The 17,324-nt window shown below is 48.9% G+C and overlaps 1 protein-coding gene across 5 annotated transcripts in view; it reads right to left on the bottom strand.

The window, feature by feature from the left end:
• LOC147663635 (uncharacterized) overlaps positions 1–7,487 on the bottom strand; it is a 128,649-nt gene extending 121,162 nt beyond the window's left edge. For 2 of the 5 annotated variants that reach the window (XM_086950307.1, XM_086950309.1), the window contains exon 1: positions 7,183–7,483. In XM_086950307.1, coding sequence (XP_086806433.1) covers positions 7,183–7,206 — 24 coding nt within the window. In that variant the 5' untranslated portion in view covers positions 7,207–7,483. Of the gene's footprint in view, positions 1–7,182 lie in introns of all 5 variants that reach the window. The other 3 variants (XM_086950306.1, XM_086950310.1, XM_086950308.1) reach the window with 2 other exon arrangements.
• Between the last annotated feature and the right edge of the window lie 9,837 nt (positions 7,488–17,324).

Below are 17,324 nucleotides of genomic sequence, written 5' to 3'. Positions count from 1 at the left end.
TGGATTCCAAAGATTGGGGATCTAGTCAGAGAAAAGATCGCGGTTAAGAAGGAATTTGGGCCTTCTTACAGAAAAGCAGTACCTGTCTTAGCAGTCACCGGAACAAGATCAGTTGTGCTACCGCCCCTTGCTGGTAAAAAGGAGAACAGAGTCGTGTCCATCGATCTGGTAAAACCACAAGCATGTGGCCTATAATCAACAGTAGGCCCAGTGGACTCCCAAGAAACAACAGAATACCCAAACTTGCAACAATCCAAGAGGTTCAAACTGAAAGACTAATCACGTTCGATCAGCCTGCAGTGCACAATGAAGGACTATGCAATACAGCCATGGAACTCGTGCCTCTTGAAACACAGATTGAAACAGTTCGTCAAGAAACAACACCAGTCTACAATGATGTGGCATCAGAAAGTGCTACCGAGAGACAGATTGAAAGAACAATCCCATCAATTGACAGAACTGCCTCTGGTTATTTCATCAACTTCGACAACTTCTCTGATGATGAAAACGAGCCCGAAGTGATGCCAGAAACAAAAAAGATTTCTAAAGAAAATGAAACAGGACTCCTTCAACAAATCAAAGAATTATATCTGGATTCACCGTTGATTGAGCATTGGATTATCTCAGGGGTATTCATACTCCTACTCTGCCTAATTTTAGTTTTAATTTTAGGAAAGTTCATTACAATTGAATGGACACAGCAAGTCAGAACATCAACCTAGTCCTGAAACCACACAGATCATCACACGTGAAGAAAAGAGAACTGTCAACAGTAAATGTCACAGCAATTCCAATACCTGGTGGGGTAGTATGGGAGAAAACAGACTATGAGATCTATGGTCCGGTCGAAATCCTGAAGTATCCTCATCAACTAAAGGTTTCCTTAAGTGACTTTGTGACACCAAGTACATTCTCTGATGATTGGGACTTTAACAGTATTAATGACATGATGTCTGATTTAGTAATGTCAGCTAGATTCACAGATCATGATTATTTACAAGGTTCATCTAGTTATGAGCAGTTATTCTGTTATACCCACTATGGGGATCATTACTTGCATAAATCTGCACAGCCTAGAAATGTTTTTATGTATAATCAATGGGAACATTGTTCTACACCACCTAAAAGCAGTTCTAAAGCATTTTTTGAGAAATTCAAATATTTTTCAGGGTTTAACACCAGTGATGCAGAAACGTTTTATTATAAACTGTTAGATAAAACAGGAATGAAAACAATGCTGACAAATTCTAAATTGATATATTCAGAAGCATTTTATGACAAAATGATGACATTTGGGTTTGATTATTGGAAAAATAATATTGAAACGAAAACAATTTGGGGTACAAAAGATTGGCAGGTGCAAGGCATAGAAGCACTGTTTAGAACCTGCATGATACCAGAACAAATGTTATTTTTAAATGACACTGTACACCAAACATCTTGTCTTGGCCTAGCTAAGAACAAAGACCTTAAAACACCGTCTATACCAAAGCCAATAGCTGAGAATACAACTGCAGATAATGAGTTAGACGTGTCACACATTTTTCATTTCAACAGAACACATCCTGATTGGAGAAAGTGGTTAATCTGGCCTACAGACACAAATAGCTGTCAAGATAGATTCCTGAACAAAACACAGGGTTTAAAAATGACCAGATTAGACCCTAGATACTCCCAGAGACAACATCCAGGAATTATAACCACATACAGTGTAGGCAAACTCTGCCTAGAATGGCTTACTACATCCACACTGGCTGAAATTAAGCAACACTTGTCTTTACTAAAAGATGGTGCTGATTTGCGCGATTTCATTCTTGGACCACGCAAACAGCGTCAGAAGCGTTTCATAGCGACCAGCATCTATGCTGCTTACAACGAGGCTTGGAAAGTAAAGCAAATTGAAACTGCTGAAAAAATACGAGAAATTGATCGTATTAATTTGGAAAAATCACTTTCTGTGGTAGACAATGGGTTAATGACTCTGTCTTCCAGAATATATTCTTTGGACAATATTGTATCCTCTGCCTTTGATGTGATAGACAGAGATTTGCTAATGTTACAACATGGCCAGTCTCAATTACGCTCTATTATAGAACTAGGCTGGACGCTGCAAAATCTTCGTTCAGGCTATGTGCCTTGGCGTTTAATCAACACAACGTCATTATTTTCCATTTTTAACCTTACTGATAAACAGATCAGTTTGGCACAGAAAGGAGCAGACTATACAATCTTGAGCATCGAGAAACTCGAGAGATTACCATTGACAATGTCAGAGAGCCCTGTCATTGAATGGATAATACACGGAATTATCACAATTCCGATAACAACTTTCCGATTTCATAAGTGCCTTGAATACATACCTGCTGGCCAGTATGAACAATTGGGTAAGGGATATGTTAAATCCGAATGGAAATTACCATACACTCATTCTTGCTATAGTGACAGCGACAAAAATATATTTCTTAGTGGTGACAACTGTAAACACTCACTAAGCGGTATACTTTTGTGTCAGGGTATTAATTTACACGGAGCATGTGATGGCAATTCAAACAACCTTTCATGCCACCAGCTAGTCACACCTGCAACTCAGATAGAGCCCTTCTTTATGCAACTCGCAAACGGGAGTTACATTCTAAGAACGGATCACAGGTGCTGTGGCCTCGCGCCCGGACTAAGTTATCTAGTAGAAGTAACGTCCATGGTCAAATGTTGTATGCAAGCATTGTTTCCGAGCGGGCCTCCAGACATAGTGACTCCCCTCTGGCCTCGTCTGAATCTCTATTCTATACGAATTGATACATTAAGCAAAATGAAATCTGTGCTTTTACAGACAACAGTGCCTATAACGTCATCTAAAGAGACGTATGATCTTCTAGTCGCAAGGACGGCTACTGAGGTCCATGACCTTTTATCAACAAATTGCCCTGTGCATTTCGTACAAATGCTCGACCAACTCCTTAACATGTCTAGTGCTACAAGCATCCCAGGCATATTTAAGACAGTCTTTACGGGACTGCTAACACCCTTCCAGGCAATTTTGGGAATCTTTCCTAATTTTGTGCACTCCATCTTTGGTGGTATTCCACTATTTTTTGGACTCATCGCAGGGATTCTATTTTTGACCATCCTGCTACGTTATGGCAAGCCTCGGCTCAGACATAGCTCCCATGGGAATGGAAGAAACAATCCTAGCAATGCGCTACAGGGACAGGATAACTAACGTCCTCGGATTGGCCAGGCTGGGAGATGTAAACATGACCTGGTTCCTTTCATTCAGACCAATATGGCAAAATTGCATTTTACCTGTGCTACGGTGTATGCTTTGCGGCGATGAATGCGTGTTGGACATCTGTCTTTCACTTCCATCAGCAGTACCAATGGACGTCGATACTTTGCTCAGTCCAATAACGGCTCACGCATTGTGTTGTCCCCAGCGGCTACCAATCCTGATGACGGCATTCGTGGAGACTCCTGTACTACAGCCAAGTGGTAACAGTGGAGTGAGTGACAAAAGCAACATCATCCAGGTACAACGTTCTGTGAGCATTGCTGGTCCTGCCTTCGATGACAGCAATCATTCTCACACCTGCCAAGTTACAGCGCTATCTAATTTGGTTGAACTATCACCTGATTTTGTAGACCAATTCTTTGCGAGCCTGTCTGATACGATGTTCTCACCCACAGAGAAACAATAACTTTTTAGAAGCTTTTCCGACACACGGCGTTCCCATGAACTCTGAATTCAGCCTTCAGTTTTGATCAACATAAAACTGCCAGGAGCTTTGGTAAACTGATTTTTCTTTGAATTGGACAATTTTTTTAATATTGACCCTTTTTGGCACGAACAATTCTTTGCTTAACGTAAAAATTATTCTTAGAGAACAGAAGCTTCACACTTCTATTTCTAAACACATCTAGAGACATAACAACATAACACCAGCCTCTAGCACACATGTTATTACAATGCATTTTTATGTGATGATTTATCTCGCATTTCTTCTGTCAGAGATACTTCATGTGTAATTCTTTATGCATAATCGTTCATTGATTTCATATGCAATAATTTTTGAATGATTATTATGCTTTAAAAAAAAAAAAAAAAAAACGTACAGTACCTAAATTCCATGTATTACAAGTACGCCTATTTCGAATGCATTTATGTATTTTGGGGTGGGCTATGTTACACAATGTTACACATGCATCTAATTGCTTAGTTTTAGTAATTTTGATGGACATGAATTCGTGGAGTGGGTGTCATGTGCTTATCTAGGTTCCTGATCGATACTGTGACCTTATGCCCCTATTCGGCTATAAAGCCCCTTTTTCCCTATATTGGCATAACCGTTCAAGTACGATTTTCTGAAAAGTCATCTCTGGCCTCACACGAGCAGAGCCACAGAGCCACATTCCAGCATGACTCTCTGCTACTTCCTTTGCGACCAATTAGTGCAATGACAGAGCAGCAGTCACTATCTGATATTCCTAGATAACACTCTGAGTTCTTCAACAAGATAAAAACTTAGCAAACCTGGAAATCCCCGCTTGCTATGTTTTGATTAGTAATGGAACTCTAATGAGCAACTGATAACTATCACTTCCTAGTGACATCTTTAATTGACGTCTTATGTCCAGCAAACTTGCGTCAAACCCGGCACCTGTCAGGTATAAATATTACCAACGTTGCCTTAAGCAATGAGCGAACATGTTGCTGATGCCAGCTGCCTGCATGACCCCGTGTTGGTAAAAACTAGCACTCTGTCGCTGCAGCCTGCTATCCTGTGGTGGTGAAGCTGCTGATTACCATTATCGCCGCTACAGCGCGACCTATGGTGCAGTACGCTTGAGGAGCCGTGCAGCCGTCCTCTGCGAAGACATCCAGCCCAGCTGCCCGCGGACGCTGTCACCCCTCCTTCCTCGACGCGCTGAGAGAAGCCGCTGCCTTTCTCGTGCAGAGAAATCCAGTCCCGGCGCTTCCAGTTTACCCTCGCAGGTGACTGGGATATCGAGAGAGACCCCTGAAGGAGATACCAATCCTCCATCATTCTATTCAGAGGTATGGTGTTGACTAAACCCTTAGACGAGAATTCTTGAAACAAACCTTGGCAAAACCAACTTAACTTAAGCTACTTACTTACTCCCCCTTCTCACGTGTTAGGCCTAGGTCAGGCACACTGGGGTAGGCTTAGTTAGAAGCACCAGTTGAGTATGTTAGCCTAATGTATATATGACTGTATATATGTTTTATTACTTTTAAACCATTGTATGGCTAAGAAACCATATCAATGCTTTTACAGTTCTATTTCGCTATTCTTATCTTACTGTACGTACTTTTTATAATAACAGTTATTGCAATTGTGGCAATACATTTCTCTTGTATGAGAAGAAAGACTGTTCAATAAATGTTAACCTTTATTGATACACGCCCGTCTCTCTATTCTCTACATACTGTGAAAGTAAACTGCACTAGACTGACTGAGTGAAATCTATGTCTATTGTTTCACACGACCCTAGAGATCGACTCTTGATCTGAGGAGCAAAGTTGTCATGTTGCACGGTTGTTGGAAAGCTGAATCCCTTCTTGTCTGTGCCAAGGAAGCTGATCACTTCCTATGCAGAGAAGAAAGTTTCCAGTGACCTCTGAGCTAGTTGGTAACACAACCCAATTAAGTTTAGCATAGTCAGTGGAGGCCTGGAATATAAGCAGTTCCACGTCGATACTACTGTTTATGTTATTCCAATGCGCAGGGCCTAGTGGGAAACTAGGAACTACACTACACCTTCAGCCAATGCAGTTCTCTCAGGGCATTTCCCATGGTAGACATTCTGGGAAAGCCGCAGAGCAATCTAGCAGCACAATTTTGCACCACCTGAAGCTTACGTACTACCTCTCTGTTAGACCCCAAAAAGAGAATGTTACCGTAGTCCAGGCGAGAAGTTATTAAAGCCTGGACGACTGTTCTTTGGGTGTCTACAGGGAGCATCCAGATAATTATTTTTAGCCATTTTCAGATGGTAAAACAGGTGGCTGCTGTCTGAAATGCCTGTTGTTTCATTGACAATTTATTGTCAATGATAAAGCCTAGATTGCGTACCTGAGAGGAGGGTGTCGGTAAGGGTCCCATTTCAGCTGGCCAATGTTGGGGGCCCCAACATTCATACTCTTCCCCAAAAATGAGTACTTCCGTCTTTTTCCCGTTAAGCTTGAGCAAATTTAGTTGCATCCAAGCTGCAATCCTGCATAAGCCTAGTTGCAGATTAGAAGGGTCCTGTTTCCCCCCTGCTGATAATGAAAAGATGATTTGTGTATCATCAGCATGGGAAAACAATGCAACCCCTGCCGCTTCCGCAATAATTGCTAATGGTTGCACATAAATATTGAAAAACAACGGGCTCAAAATAGAGCCCTGTGGCACACCATACGGGGAGGAATAAGACTTAGACGAGGCCCTGGTGGAGAACACCTGGAATGTTCGTTCCGCTAGAAAGGAAGACACCCAACCAAGCGCCGTCCCAGCAATACCCAGTGCCTGTAAAGATTCAAGTAATACGGTATGAGAAACCGTATCAAAAGCGGCACTTAGATCTAATAAAATAAGGGCAACTGTGTCGCCGGCGTCCAAGCGCTGGTGTAACATCTCAGTAACGCCCAACAAAGTGGTCTCCGTGGAGAACCCTGCTCTAAACCCTGATTGAGAGTTGTGCAGAAATTGAGACGCTTCCAAGAACAAGGATAACTGTCCATCAACGTGTTTCTCCAGGGCACTTCATACATACATTGTAACACAACATATATAATGTCCACACATATGCACCCTCTCACAGCCTTGCCTCACCTATGCAGGATCCGTGGCTGTCAGGGCACTTTATCCATGCATTGTAACACAACATATATATAATGTCCACAAGTATGTACCCTCACACAGCCAGGCCTCGCCCTGCAGGATTCCTGGGTATGAGTGCATGCTATGCATGCATGCATTGTAACACAACACATGATAAATAACGTCCTTAAGGATGCACCCCTCTCGCAGCCAGGCCTCACCCCTACAGGATCTGTGTGTGTCAGTGCACTTTATGCATGCATTGTAACACAACACAACATGACACATACTGTGCTCAGTGATGCCTTCTCTCATGACACATACTGCCCTCAGTGATGCCCCTCACGCAGCCAGGCCTCACCTCCGCCGGATCCTGCCAGGACATCTCTCTCGGGTGCTTCTCGGGTGCAGCTTGCAGTGGGATCCAGAGCTGGGCGCCTGCTAGTGGACTCCGGTGACAACAAACCCTGCTTCCGGGATCACCGTCTGCGCATGCGTGTGTCAGGAGACGTCAGGAAACTGCGCATGCTCACAGCGCGGACACATCACGAAGAACGTTTCTGAGGCCACGCCCACACAGAGATCGACGCTGCCCGGAGGGGCGCAAAGTAGGGTGAAATATGGAACAAAGACGTCGGATGAGCGCCGGCCGTTTACAGTGAAAGCTCCTCGCCTTACGGCTGCGCAGCGCTACGGTGAGGTGCAAACACACGGTGCTCGACCAATAAAGGCCGGGGCGTCGACACAGTAGTGTTTCTTCATTGAGCATGCGCACGAGGAGCCATATCTTCTATGAGCATGCGCACTAGTGGCAAAGTTTTGCTGTGAGCGTGCGCACTCGTGCCATTTCTTCATTGAGCATGCGCACTAGCAGTTACACTTTCTATGAGCATGCTCACTAGTGGCAGTGCCTTCCTGTGAGCATGCGTACTAATGAGCTCACCTTGATGTGCGCATGCGCACTAGCACCCATACTTTCTACGAGGTTGTGTACCTTGCTTTGAGCATGCGTACTAGTATCCAAGTATTGTTTTGGCGAGTTCGCACTATAAACAAGCACTGGCATAGCCAACAGGTTTCGCTTTTAGGACCTTATAAATATTTAGTTATGCAGCACAATGTCCTTGGTGCAACAACATCAACTGTTGCATGGCTAAACACTTATAAGGTCCCAAAGGGGAGACCTGTAGAGTCTGGGCAAATCAGGGGTGGGGGTTACCTATGCCATAGAGTGGGGCCTAATTAACACTGGTAAAAACACACACGGAGACTGGCTGCACGTATGGGCCGAAGACCACGAGAGGTCTCGCGCCCTTTTATTTATACCCTTGGGGGGGCCCGCCCTCGAGGTGTGTGTGTATACGTGTGTGGACGGGCCGGGTGGCTCCGTCAGTACATCCCTCCAAACTCACGGATACATAGTCCACACTAGGGGGGGCCTTGGGTCTTGCACAGGCCCCAAGTGTAGTCTTGCAGTCTCTGGCTGGGAGTCGGATTCGGTCTGAGATTGTATCTCTGACTCCGATGGTTTACGTTGCTGTCCGTTTCTTCAGATCTTTCTGCAGGGCCTCTGGACCCTCTTGGGGCGTTCCCCTGGCTGGCTGGCGGCTCTAGTGCGGGCCTTGGTGAGGATGTTTCTTCTCCGCGGTGATATGTTGGCGTCTCGGCGTGCGCAGGGCTCTCCACGTCATACTCCTCGTTCTCAGACGTTCGTCCAGTGGCTTCCCACTCTCTAGAGACTCGTTTGAACCATGACGCATTCCGTGTGACGGCTCTCGTGCCTCTGGCTGCTGATACCATGGTGCCTTGGATGATGACGATTTCCCATATTTCTGGTTCGTACGCGGTGCGATACTTCCAGTTAGGGTGTCTGTCTTTGATGACCACTCTGTCCCCTACTACTAGGGACATGGGCTGAGCTCTTCTAGCCCGGCTGGCTCTATCGTTGGTGAGCTGGCTTCTGTTTTGGGTGGCATTTTGATCCAGCTCCAGTGGGTGCCAGGAGGGGCCTTCCTAAATAGCAGATGGGCTGGGGTGCATCGGGTGGTGCAGTGGGGTGTCTGTCGGTAGGCGCTCAGGAATTGAGATAGACATTCCTCTGCTCCCTCCCCTTTTTCTACCCCAATCCTAAGGGCCCGGTTTAGCGTGCGCATAAACCTCTCGACCTCCCCATTTGCCTGCGGCCAATGTGGCATGATTTTCCAGTGGCGAATGCCCCTTGCTGCTAGGTAGGTCTGAAAGTCTCAACACAAGAACAAAAAAAGAAGACCAGGTCTATTGTGGTGTGCTGTGATCTGCGGCAAACAGAATTACATGGAAGCATGTGTAACAATAATTGAGTCGTACTGGGCTATTAAATTTCCCATCAGACCACCCTCGTGGCGGAGTTACATCATATGGGAATAAGCATTCGCTCCAACTGCCGCCAGGCTGTCTGTTGACGGTGCAGAAGAGGAAAGCGACGCATTTAGCCACAGTATTGCTCGATGGGTAATGCTGAATGAGTGCAGTGCTCTAATAATGGTGCTAAATTAAGATTAACTACCCAAACTAAACATAATAATTAATGAGGACAAGTGTGGGTGCCAAGATTAAAAACACGCCTGGTAGTTGAGGAGTAAAACTACATGATGGCGCTGTGAAAGTCTCGCCTTGAAAGGGCGGACCGTTGTCCGATCGTATTTCCTCAGGTAAACCCATCATCGCAAAGGTTCGATTCAACACCATCTTGACATGGCTGAACGCTGTGGAGGGCACCACCTCCACTACCGGGAACCGTGAGTGAGAGTCTATGAGCACGAGCGTGTTCCTCCCATCGTGGGATGATCCAAAATCAATGCTCGGCTTCGGCCATGGTTCCTGACACGGGTCCTCTGTGATCACCGGGTGTGGCGCTGGATCCTGGCTCGTGATGGTACATGAGTGACAGTTACGCACCGCATCTTCCACCGCTAGGTCCATTCCAGGGAACCAAACCTTGCTATGTAGTCGTACCTTGGTTTTTGATGCTCCTTGATGCCCTTGATGTGCGAGGCGCACTACCTCTTTCTGCAAACTCATGGGGATCACGATGGCCCTGCCGCGCAGTATCACTCCATGGGGGCCCTCGCTGAGTTCACTCTGGACCAACCAGACCTGTTGTCGGAATGCCTGTTCCGTTGCGGTGAGGGCACTGACACCATCAAAGAAACGTTTCCAGCTTTGGTCCATCAACCTGGATTTCACCCAACTGAGGCACTCGTCTTCGTTCGTGGCCTTCCCAATGTCTTCCAGCGTGAGTGCGACGGGGCATGCTTCCTGTGATATCATGCACACAAACTCCTTGACCTCCTCTGCATCCTCCTGCCCAAGGGAGGGGGAGGTGGCATTCGGGTGGCGTGACAGGAAATCCGCCGGGTTGTCTGCCCCTGGTCTGAAGATAACTTTGAAGCAATATGTCTGCAGTTGGTCGGCCCACCTTTCTATTTGCGGAGGAGCAAGTCTGGCGGTTCCTGCGAACAGAGGCGCAAGCAGCTTGTGGTCTGTGACTACCCGGAACTCGTGGCCATATAGGTACAAATGAAAGTGTTGACACGACAATTTGATTGATTGGGCCTCGCGGTCGATCTGCGCATAGCGCATTTCCGTGGCGGTCAGCGCGCGGCTGGCTTAGGCGGTGGGCACCCATTCTCGGTCCTCCGTCTCTTGCATGAGAACAGCTCCGAGGCCGACCGGGCTTGCATCCACGACGACCTCCGTGCGCCGGTTGGGTTGTAAGTAGGCCATGACTTTGTCATCTATGAGCGCACTTTTGACTGCTGTGAACGCATTGTCTTCCTTCTCCGACCAGGTCCATGGCTGTCCAGCCTTGGTCAGGACTCAAGAGGGTTCAGAAAGGGAGGCCAGGTTGGGGATGAAACGATCCCTAAAAATCTTCTCACCTCTGTTGCCGACGTGGGTGTGGGCGCCGAGCGGATCGCTTATGGCTTTTTCGGATCAACGTGCAACCCTTCTCTAGAGAAAATGTAGCCAAAGAAGTCCACTGACTCTTGGTAGAAAGAGCATTTGGTTTGGTGCAAAGTGAGGCCATGGTCGGCTATGCGCTGTAGAGTGGCTCTAAGTTGAGTGTGATGTTTCTCGAGTGTTTTGGAGAAAACTAGAATATCGTCACTCAGGTTGATGACTCCAGGCAGTCCGGAGAGTGTCTCCCTTATTGCGTTCTGAAAGACCTCAACGGCCGAGGAGACGCCAAAGCTTAGACGCTTGTAACGCCGCAGGCCGACATGCGTTGAGAACGTGGTGATGTTGCGGCTGTCTGGGTGTAACTCCAGTTGGTGGTACCCCGGATTGAGATCCAACTTCGTAAACCAGCGGGCCCCGTTCAGATCCGCGATGCGGTCGTCCATCGTGGGCGTCAAATGCCTCTCTCTCTTGAACGCTTTGTTCGGGAGGCGCATGTCTACCCATAAGCGGATGGTGCCGGGTTGTTTGGGCTACGAGGCAACCACTAGAGGCGAGCGGAAAAAGCCAGGACGGGTTCCCAAGGCAAGCGCTTAGAGACCCCTGGGTGATAAGCGCTATATAAATCCAATATACAATACAATACAATACAATACCCAGGGAGTCACGCCTGACACCTTTTCGATGACTCCAAGTTCTTCAAGTTTTCTAAGCTCTTCTTCCACCGCAAGTGGAATTGTACCCTCCTGTGTCTCAACGCCGTCGGCCGAACTGTGTGATCCACGTGTAACTTGAAGGTCTTGCCTTTGAGGCGATCAAGGCCTTGAAAAAGCGCGGGAAAATCTTTCAGCATCATCTCTGTGTACAGCTCATGTACTTGGTTTGCGAAGAAGACCAGCTGGAGATCTTCAGCCGTGTGACAGCTGATCAGTGTTCCGCGTTTCCCTACTGTCACGTCTTCACCTCCTGGCCGTTGCTGGCCACCACCACCTCCATTGCTCCGTGTAGGGGAAGCAGGTCATCACTGTCATAAGTGTAGATCTTGGCATTGGAGGGAGAGAGGGGCGGGCATGGAGAGAGTCACTCATACTGGCCACTATCCATCACGTTAACCGAGGCCCCCGTGTCGATCAAGGCCTTCACCCGGGAGCCTGCGATGGTTATTTCACACATGGGTGGCGGTCGCCTCCTGGAGCCTTCCCTGCCGACGATCGACATGAAGAAGACATCGTCATCATCATCCTCCAAGTTGAACGCCGAACACGACACATCACTGCAGGGCCCTGGGTCCTCGAGCGACAGCTGGCGTACGCCCTGGGTGGGCCCTCTGGCCGCGGGGGTGGGGCGACGGCTGCCGATGACATCCGAGCCCTGCTCGACAACGGAGAAACAGCGGCCCTCATCCTCCTGGACCTCTCCGCGGCCTTCGACACTGTCTGCCACCGCACCCTAGTACAGCGCCTGAGCAACGCCGGAATCCGGGAGAAGGCACTGGAGTGGATCATCTCCTTCCTCGCCGGAAGGACACAGAGAGTCCGCCTCCCCCCGTTCAGATCAGAGGCCACCGAAGTCATCTGCGGCGTTCCTCAAGGCTCCTCGCTCAGCCCAACACTCTTCAACGTCTACATGAGCCCCCTCGCAGCCATCGCACACCAGCACAACCTCAACATCATCTCCTACGCCGACGACACCCAGCTGATCCTCTCCCTCACCAACGACCCCGCCACCGCCAGAACCAACCTGCACGAAGGGATGACAGACGTAGCCAAGTGGATGACGAACAGCCGCCTGAAACTGAACTCGGACAAGACGGAAGTCCTCATCCTGGGATCATCACCCTCCGCCTGGGACAACTCCTGGTGGCCCCCTGCCCTGGGCAGCGCACCCAAACCCACAGACCACGCACGCAACCTGGGCTTCATACTGGACTCCTCCCTCTCCATGACCAGACAAGTCAACGCCGTCTCCTCGTCATGCTTCAACATCCTGCGCATGCTACGTAAGATCTTCCGTTGGATCTCCACCGAGACCAGGAAGACGGTCACCCAGGCCCTCGTCACCAGCCGTCTGGACTACGGCAACTCCCTCTACGCCGGAACCACCGCCAAACTCCAGAAAAGACTCCAGCGGATCCAGAACACCTCAGCACGACTCATCCTGGACATCCCTTGCCGCAGCCACATCTCCTGACACCTGAGAGACCTGCACTGGCTCCCGATCAACAAGAGAATCACCTTCCGGCTCCTCACCCACGCACACAAAGCCCTACACAACCAAGGCCCAGGATACCTCAACAGCCGCCTCAACTTCTCGCCCCCAAACGCCAGCTTCGGTCGACCAGCCACGCCCTCGCCACCGTCCCCCGCATCCGAAGAGCCACCACAGGGGGAAGGTCCTTCTCCTACCTGCCAGCCAAGACTTGGAACTCCCTTCCGACCCACCTCCGCCTGACCCAAGACCACCTCGCCTTCAGGAAGCAGCTCAAGACCTGGCTGTTCGAGCAGTAGTGGACCCCCTCCCCCCAGCGCCTTGAGACCCTCCGGGTGAGTAGTGCGCTATATAAATGCTTTGATTGATTGATTGATTGATTGATGGGCTGTGCACGAATTTCAATTCTCTGGTCAGGCAGTTCACAGTCTGTCGCAAGTTTTCTGAGCCGAGCATAGTAGGTGTCGATGGACTCTGCCTCTCCTTGACGCGCTTGGCGCAGTTTGAACCACTCATAGTCAGGGTTAACTTGTGGGTCGAAATGGCTATTCAGTGCATTGACTGCAGCTGTGTAGTCATCGTCTTCACCCCTGTCCGGTTGCGTCTCGAACAACTCATATAGCTCATCTCCGCCATAACACATCAGTAAGGAACGTTTCACTCTTCTATCGGTCTCCCTGACACCGACGAAGTAGAGCTCCAGGCGGCCGATCCATATGCTCCATCGTGCCGCGGCGGTGGAGGGGTTGGAAAGTTCGCTGAAAGGCGGGAGGGGAGCCGCGATCCCGTGGCCCGGGGGAGTTGGCGTGTTGACCGCGGCGTGGCGGGAAGCATTGGCGCCACCCTGCTGTGTTGCGGCATTTTGGGGTCCTGCTTGCTGTTGAACTGGCGCTGATGTAACGCCCCCAGTGGCGGCAGCCGTGTTCATCTTGCTGGTTGGCCAGACACGTGGCCCAGCGGGGGTCTTCGAGGTGCTTGCACCCCTGCGTAACCACCTCCCTTCTCTCCTGAGGCCTAAGTAGGCTCAGCAGGTGTGATGCATCAGTGTGGTGGATGGACTCTGACAGATGCGACCACACGTTGGAGCAGGGTGAAGTAAGCAGGGCAGGGGATGTCCTTGGCTCTGCAGAGTTGCCAAAGGCCTGGGCGTTGGTGCAGGGACCCGGTCTTTATATGAAGCGCTCTCTCCCTCCTTTCGGTGCTGCAGTCACTGCCCCTGGATTGCCTGTGCCATTGCTGACTAGCGCATTAGGTCGTGGCAGCGTAGGCCAAACCGTTGCTCTCTCTTTTTTTTTCCCGGGTTGTGCTGGGCGTCGGCAGGGCCCCAGACGTGGTGCAGGGAGGGCAGCAGCCACGAGGTATACGCCCACAGGCACAAGGAGGCCTCGCGGGGGCCGATCCAGTCCCCCCGAGTGAGGCGGCAGTCAGCACGCACGGGGGCGCAGGTGTGCGCGAGGTCGGCCGGGACGCGGGGGCGGGCCCTGTAGGCCAAGCGCGATGTAGCGCTGGGGAGGACCCGCAGGTGAATATGGCCGACGCCTCCCTTGCGGGAGGGCTCTCCTGGGCGCCGAGCCAGGCACGATGACACTGTGGAAGTGAGCGGGCCCGGGCAGCTCCTACATCCTCTAGGACACCGGCCTGGAAGGTCCGACTGCGGGGTGGGCACCTGCGACGGTCGATCATCTTCACCAGCTCAAACGCACCGAGCGTGAGCGTCGCGGGGACCGAGCCGGTGTGCCCGTGCTTGTCCGCGGGGGCGAGGCGTGGTGGTATCCCGCTTCGTCGCCAATGTAGAGTCTGGGCAAATCAGGGGTGGGGGTTACCTATGTCACAGAGTCGGGCCTAACTAACACTGGTAAAAACACACACGGAGACTGGCTGCACGTATAGGCCGAAGACCACAAGCGGTCTCGTGCCCTTTTATTTATACCCTTGGGCGGGCCCGCCCTTGGGGTGTGTGTATGCGTGTGTGCGTGTGTGGACGGGCCGGGTGGCTCCGTCAGTACAAGACCTATTAGCTATGCCAATGCTCGTTTAAAAGTGGTAATAAATACCTTCTATGTAAGAATTCATAATATTTACAGACCGATGTGTACGCGAGACCAGAAAACAGGGTGTGCTGCCTTCCCTTACCATAAGTTGCACTTTTTTCTAGAACAGTTTCTTTTGTCATATTGGTTTACCATTGTATGCGTACTTATTTACTAATACGTATAATTGAACACCTCAAATATTTAAACACAAAACATTGTCCGTTGTTTTTAAACAAAAAAGATGCTTCCTTGTGGTGGCTGAAATGCACATACTGTAATGAGAAAACAAGGGTTCCAATCCAGATCAATTGTGTGATCGTAAGCAAACTACATTACCTCAAAACATTCATCTCAATTGAGAGCACCTGGTAGTACTTTAGTTAAAGTGTGTACCATACAAAACCTCTCTTGTATACTCTGGGTCAAGAAAGCTGGCTACGCCTAGCTGTGACTTCAAATTAAATGAAGATATGCACAATGGAACACTGATCCATTGTGGAATGAGAAACATGTACTTCCAATATGTAAAAAGCTGGTTTCCTAGCCATTGCAGAGGGTCAGGCACGCCCAATATGGGCCTAATGAGGCAAAACAGATGAGGATTAGTATATGAGTTTTGTTGAAAAGGTATTGAAGTTTATACTACGGGGACCAGACCAGTCCTCCTCCTAGTGATGGTAAAGTGTTACTGAGCCAGAATAACAGCAAATATACTCAAAAACTGGCATCTGTTACTAAATATGGAACAACTATTAGAACTACCACTGTTTGCGTTGAAAAAGAATGCCAGTTAGGCCAACAAAGTATCCGAGCAGATGTTTTCCCAACAAAGGGGAAAAAAGACCCTATAACACAGTGGAACCTGAAACCAATTGTAGCGCATCACAAGTGCAGCAACTGCTCAGTATGCAACACAACAATTGAGGGTACCGAAATTGTACATCAGAACATAAAATGAACGCAATAAGAATTCTCAAACTGCAAAACAAGGAACGTGATATATGCAGTTATATGTCCATGCCAAAAATTAGACCTAGGGAAGACAAATCAGGAAATAATTCAAAGACTTGTGCAACACCGATTAAGGATAAAAACAAAAATAACCACTGCCCCATGGTCAACCATTTAATTGAAATGATAAATGGACCATAATATGTGTAATAAAACCCAACCCAAGGGGAGGTGACACTGAAACAGCGGGTTTGAGGAAAGAGGCATACTTGATACTCAAGTTCCAGAGTACAATAAAGGGCCTTAATGAAATAATGTAAATGTAAATGTGGGTGTGCTTGTAAAGCGCACTGCACCTCATGGAGTATCCTGGCGCTGAAGACCGCTGGGGAACCCGTCCTGGTTTTCCCTGTGAGACGGGCCCTTTCTGGGTATCTCCAAGGTGAAATCAGGCATCCCCGGCGTCTGTGGGGGGCCGTTGTAGAGATGATTCAGAAAAGGGGGTGGTGGTGGACAGAGTATCTGAATTAAGCAGAACACTCCTACCCAGTCAACAGATCTGGGCTTGATCCATCACCGTTTTTTAGCTCACTGCACCATCCCAGCTCAGAACCTGGCTACATGCAAATTAGTCTGTCCCTGGCCCAGTGCATCATGGGAACAGGGCAGACCAAACTACCAAGCCAATTCTTTTACTGGAAAGAAAACAAGCTTCCGGGGACCGGTTTCTGGCATTACAGCCGTCTTCGGCCCGGCTTGCTTGAATCCTGATGGTGCAGTGAGCAAGGGACTCATGTCTGAGTATACCCTTCCAAGCTTATGGTGGACAAAACGATTCAGAAAAGGAGGTGGTGGTGGACATAGTATCTGAATTAAGCTGAACACTCCTACCCAGTCAACAGATCTGGGCTTGATCCATCACCGTTTTTTAGCTCACTGCACCATCCCAGCTCAGAACCTGGCTACATGCAAATTAGTCTGTCTCTGGCCCAGTGCATCATGGGAACATGGCAGACCAAACTACCAAGCCAATTCTTTTACTGGAAAGGAAACAAGCTTCCGGGGACCGGTTTCTGGCATTACAGCCGTCTTCGGCCCGGCTTGCTTGAATCCTGATGGTGGAGTGAGCAAGGGACTCATGTCTGAGTATACCCTTCCACGCTTATGGTGGACAAAACTATTCAGAAAAGGGGGTGGTGGTGGACAGAGTATCTGAATTAAGCAGAACACTCCTACCCAGTCAACAGATCTGGGCTTGATCCATCACCGTTTTTTTGCTCACTGCACCATCCCAGCTCAGAACCTGGCTACATGCAAATTAGTCTGTCCCTGGCCCAGTGCATCATGGGAACAGGGCAGACCAAACTACCAA

This window comes from Lissotriton vulgaris, unplaced genomic scaffold (assembly GCF_964263255.1).
Source record: "Lissotriton vulgaris unplaced genomic scaffold, aLisVul1.2 SCAFFOLD_1193, whole genome shotgun sequence".
Taxonomy (NCBI): Eukaryota; Metazoa; Chordata; class Amphibia; order Caudata; family Salamandridae; genus Lissotriton; species Lissotriton vulgaris.
Note: the sequence above shows the minus strand (reverse complement) of the source record. Positions and strands in the feature narration are given on the sequence as shown.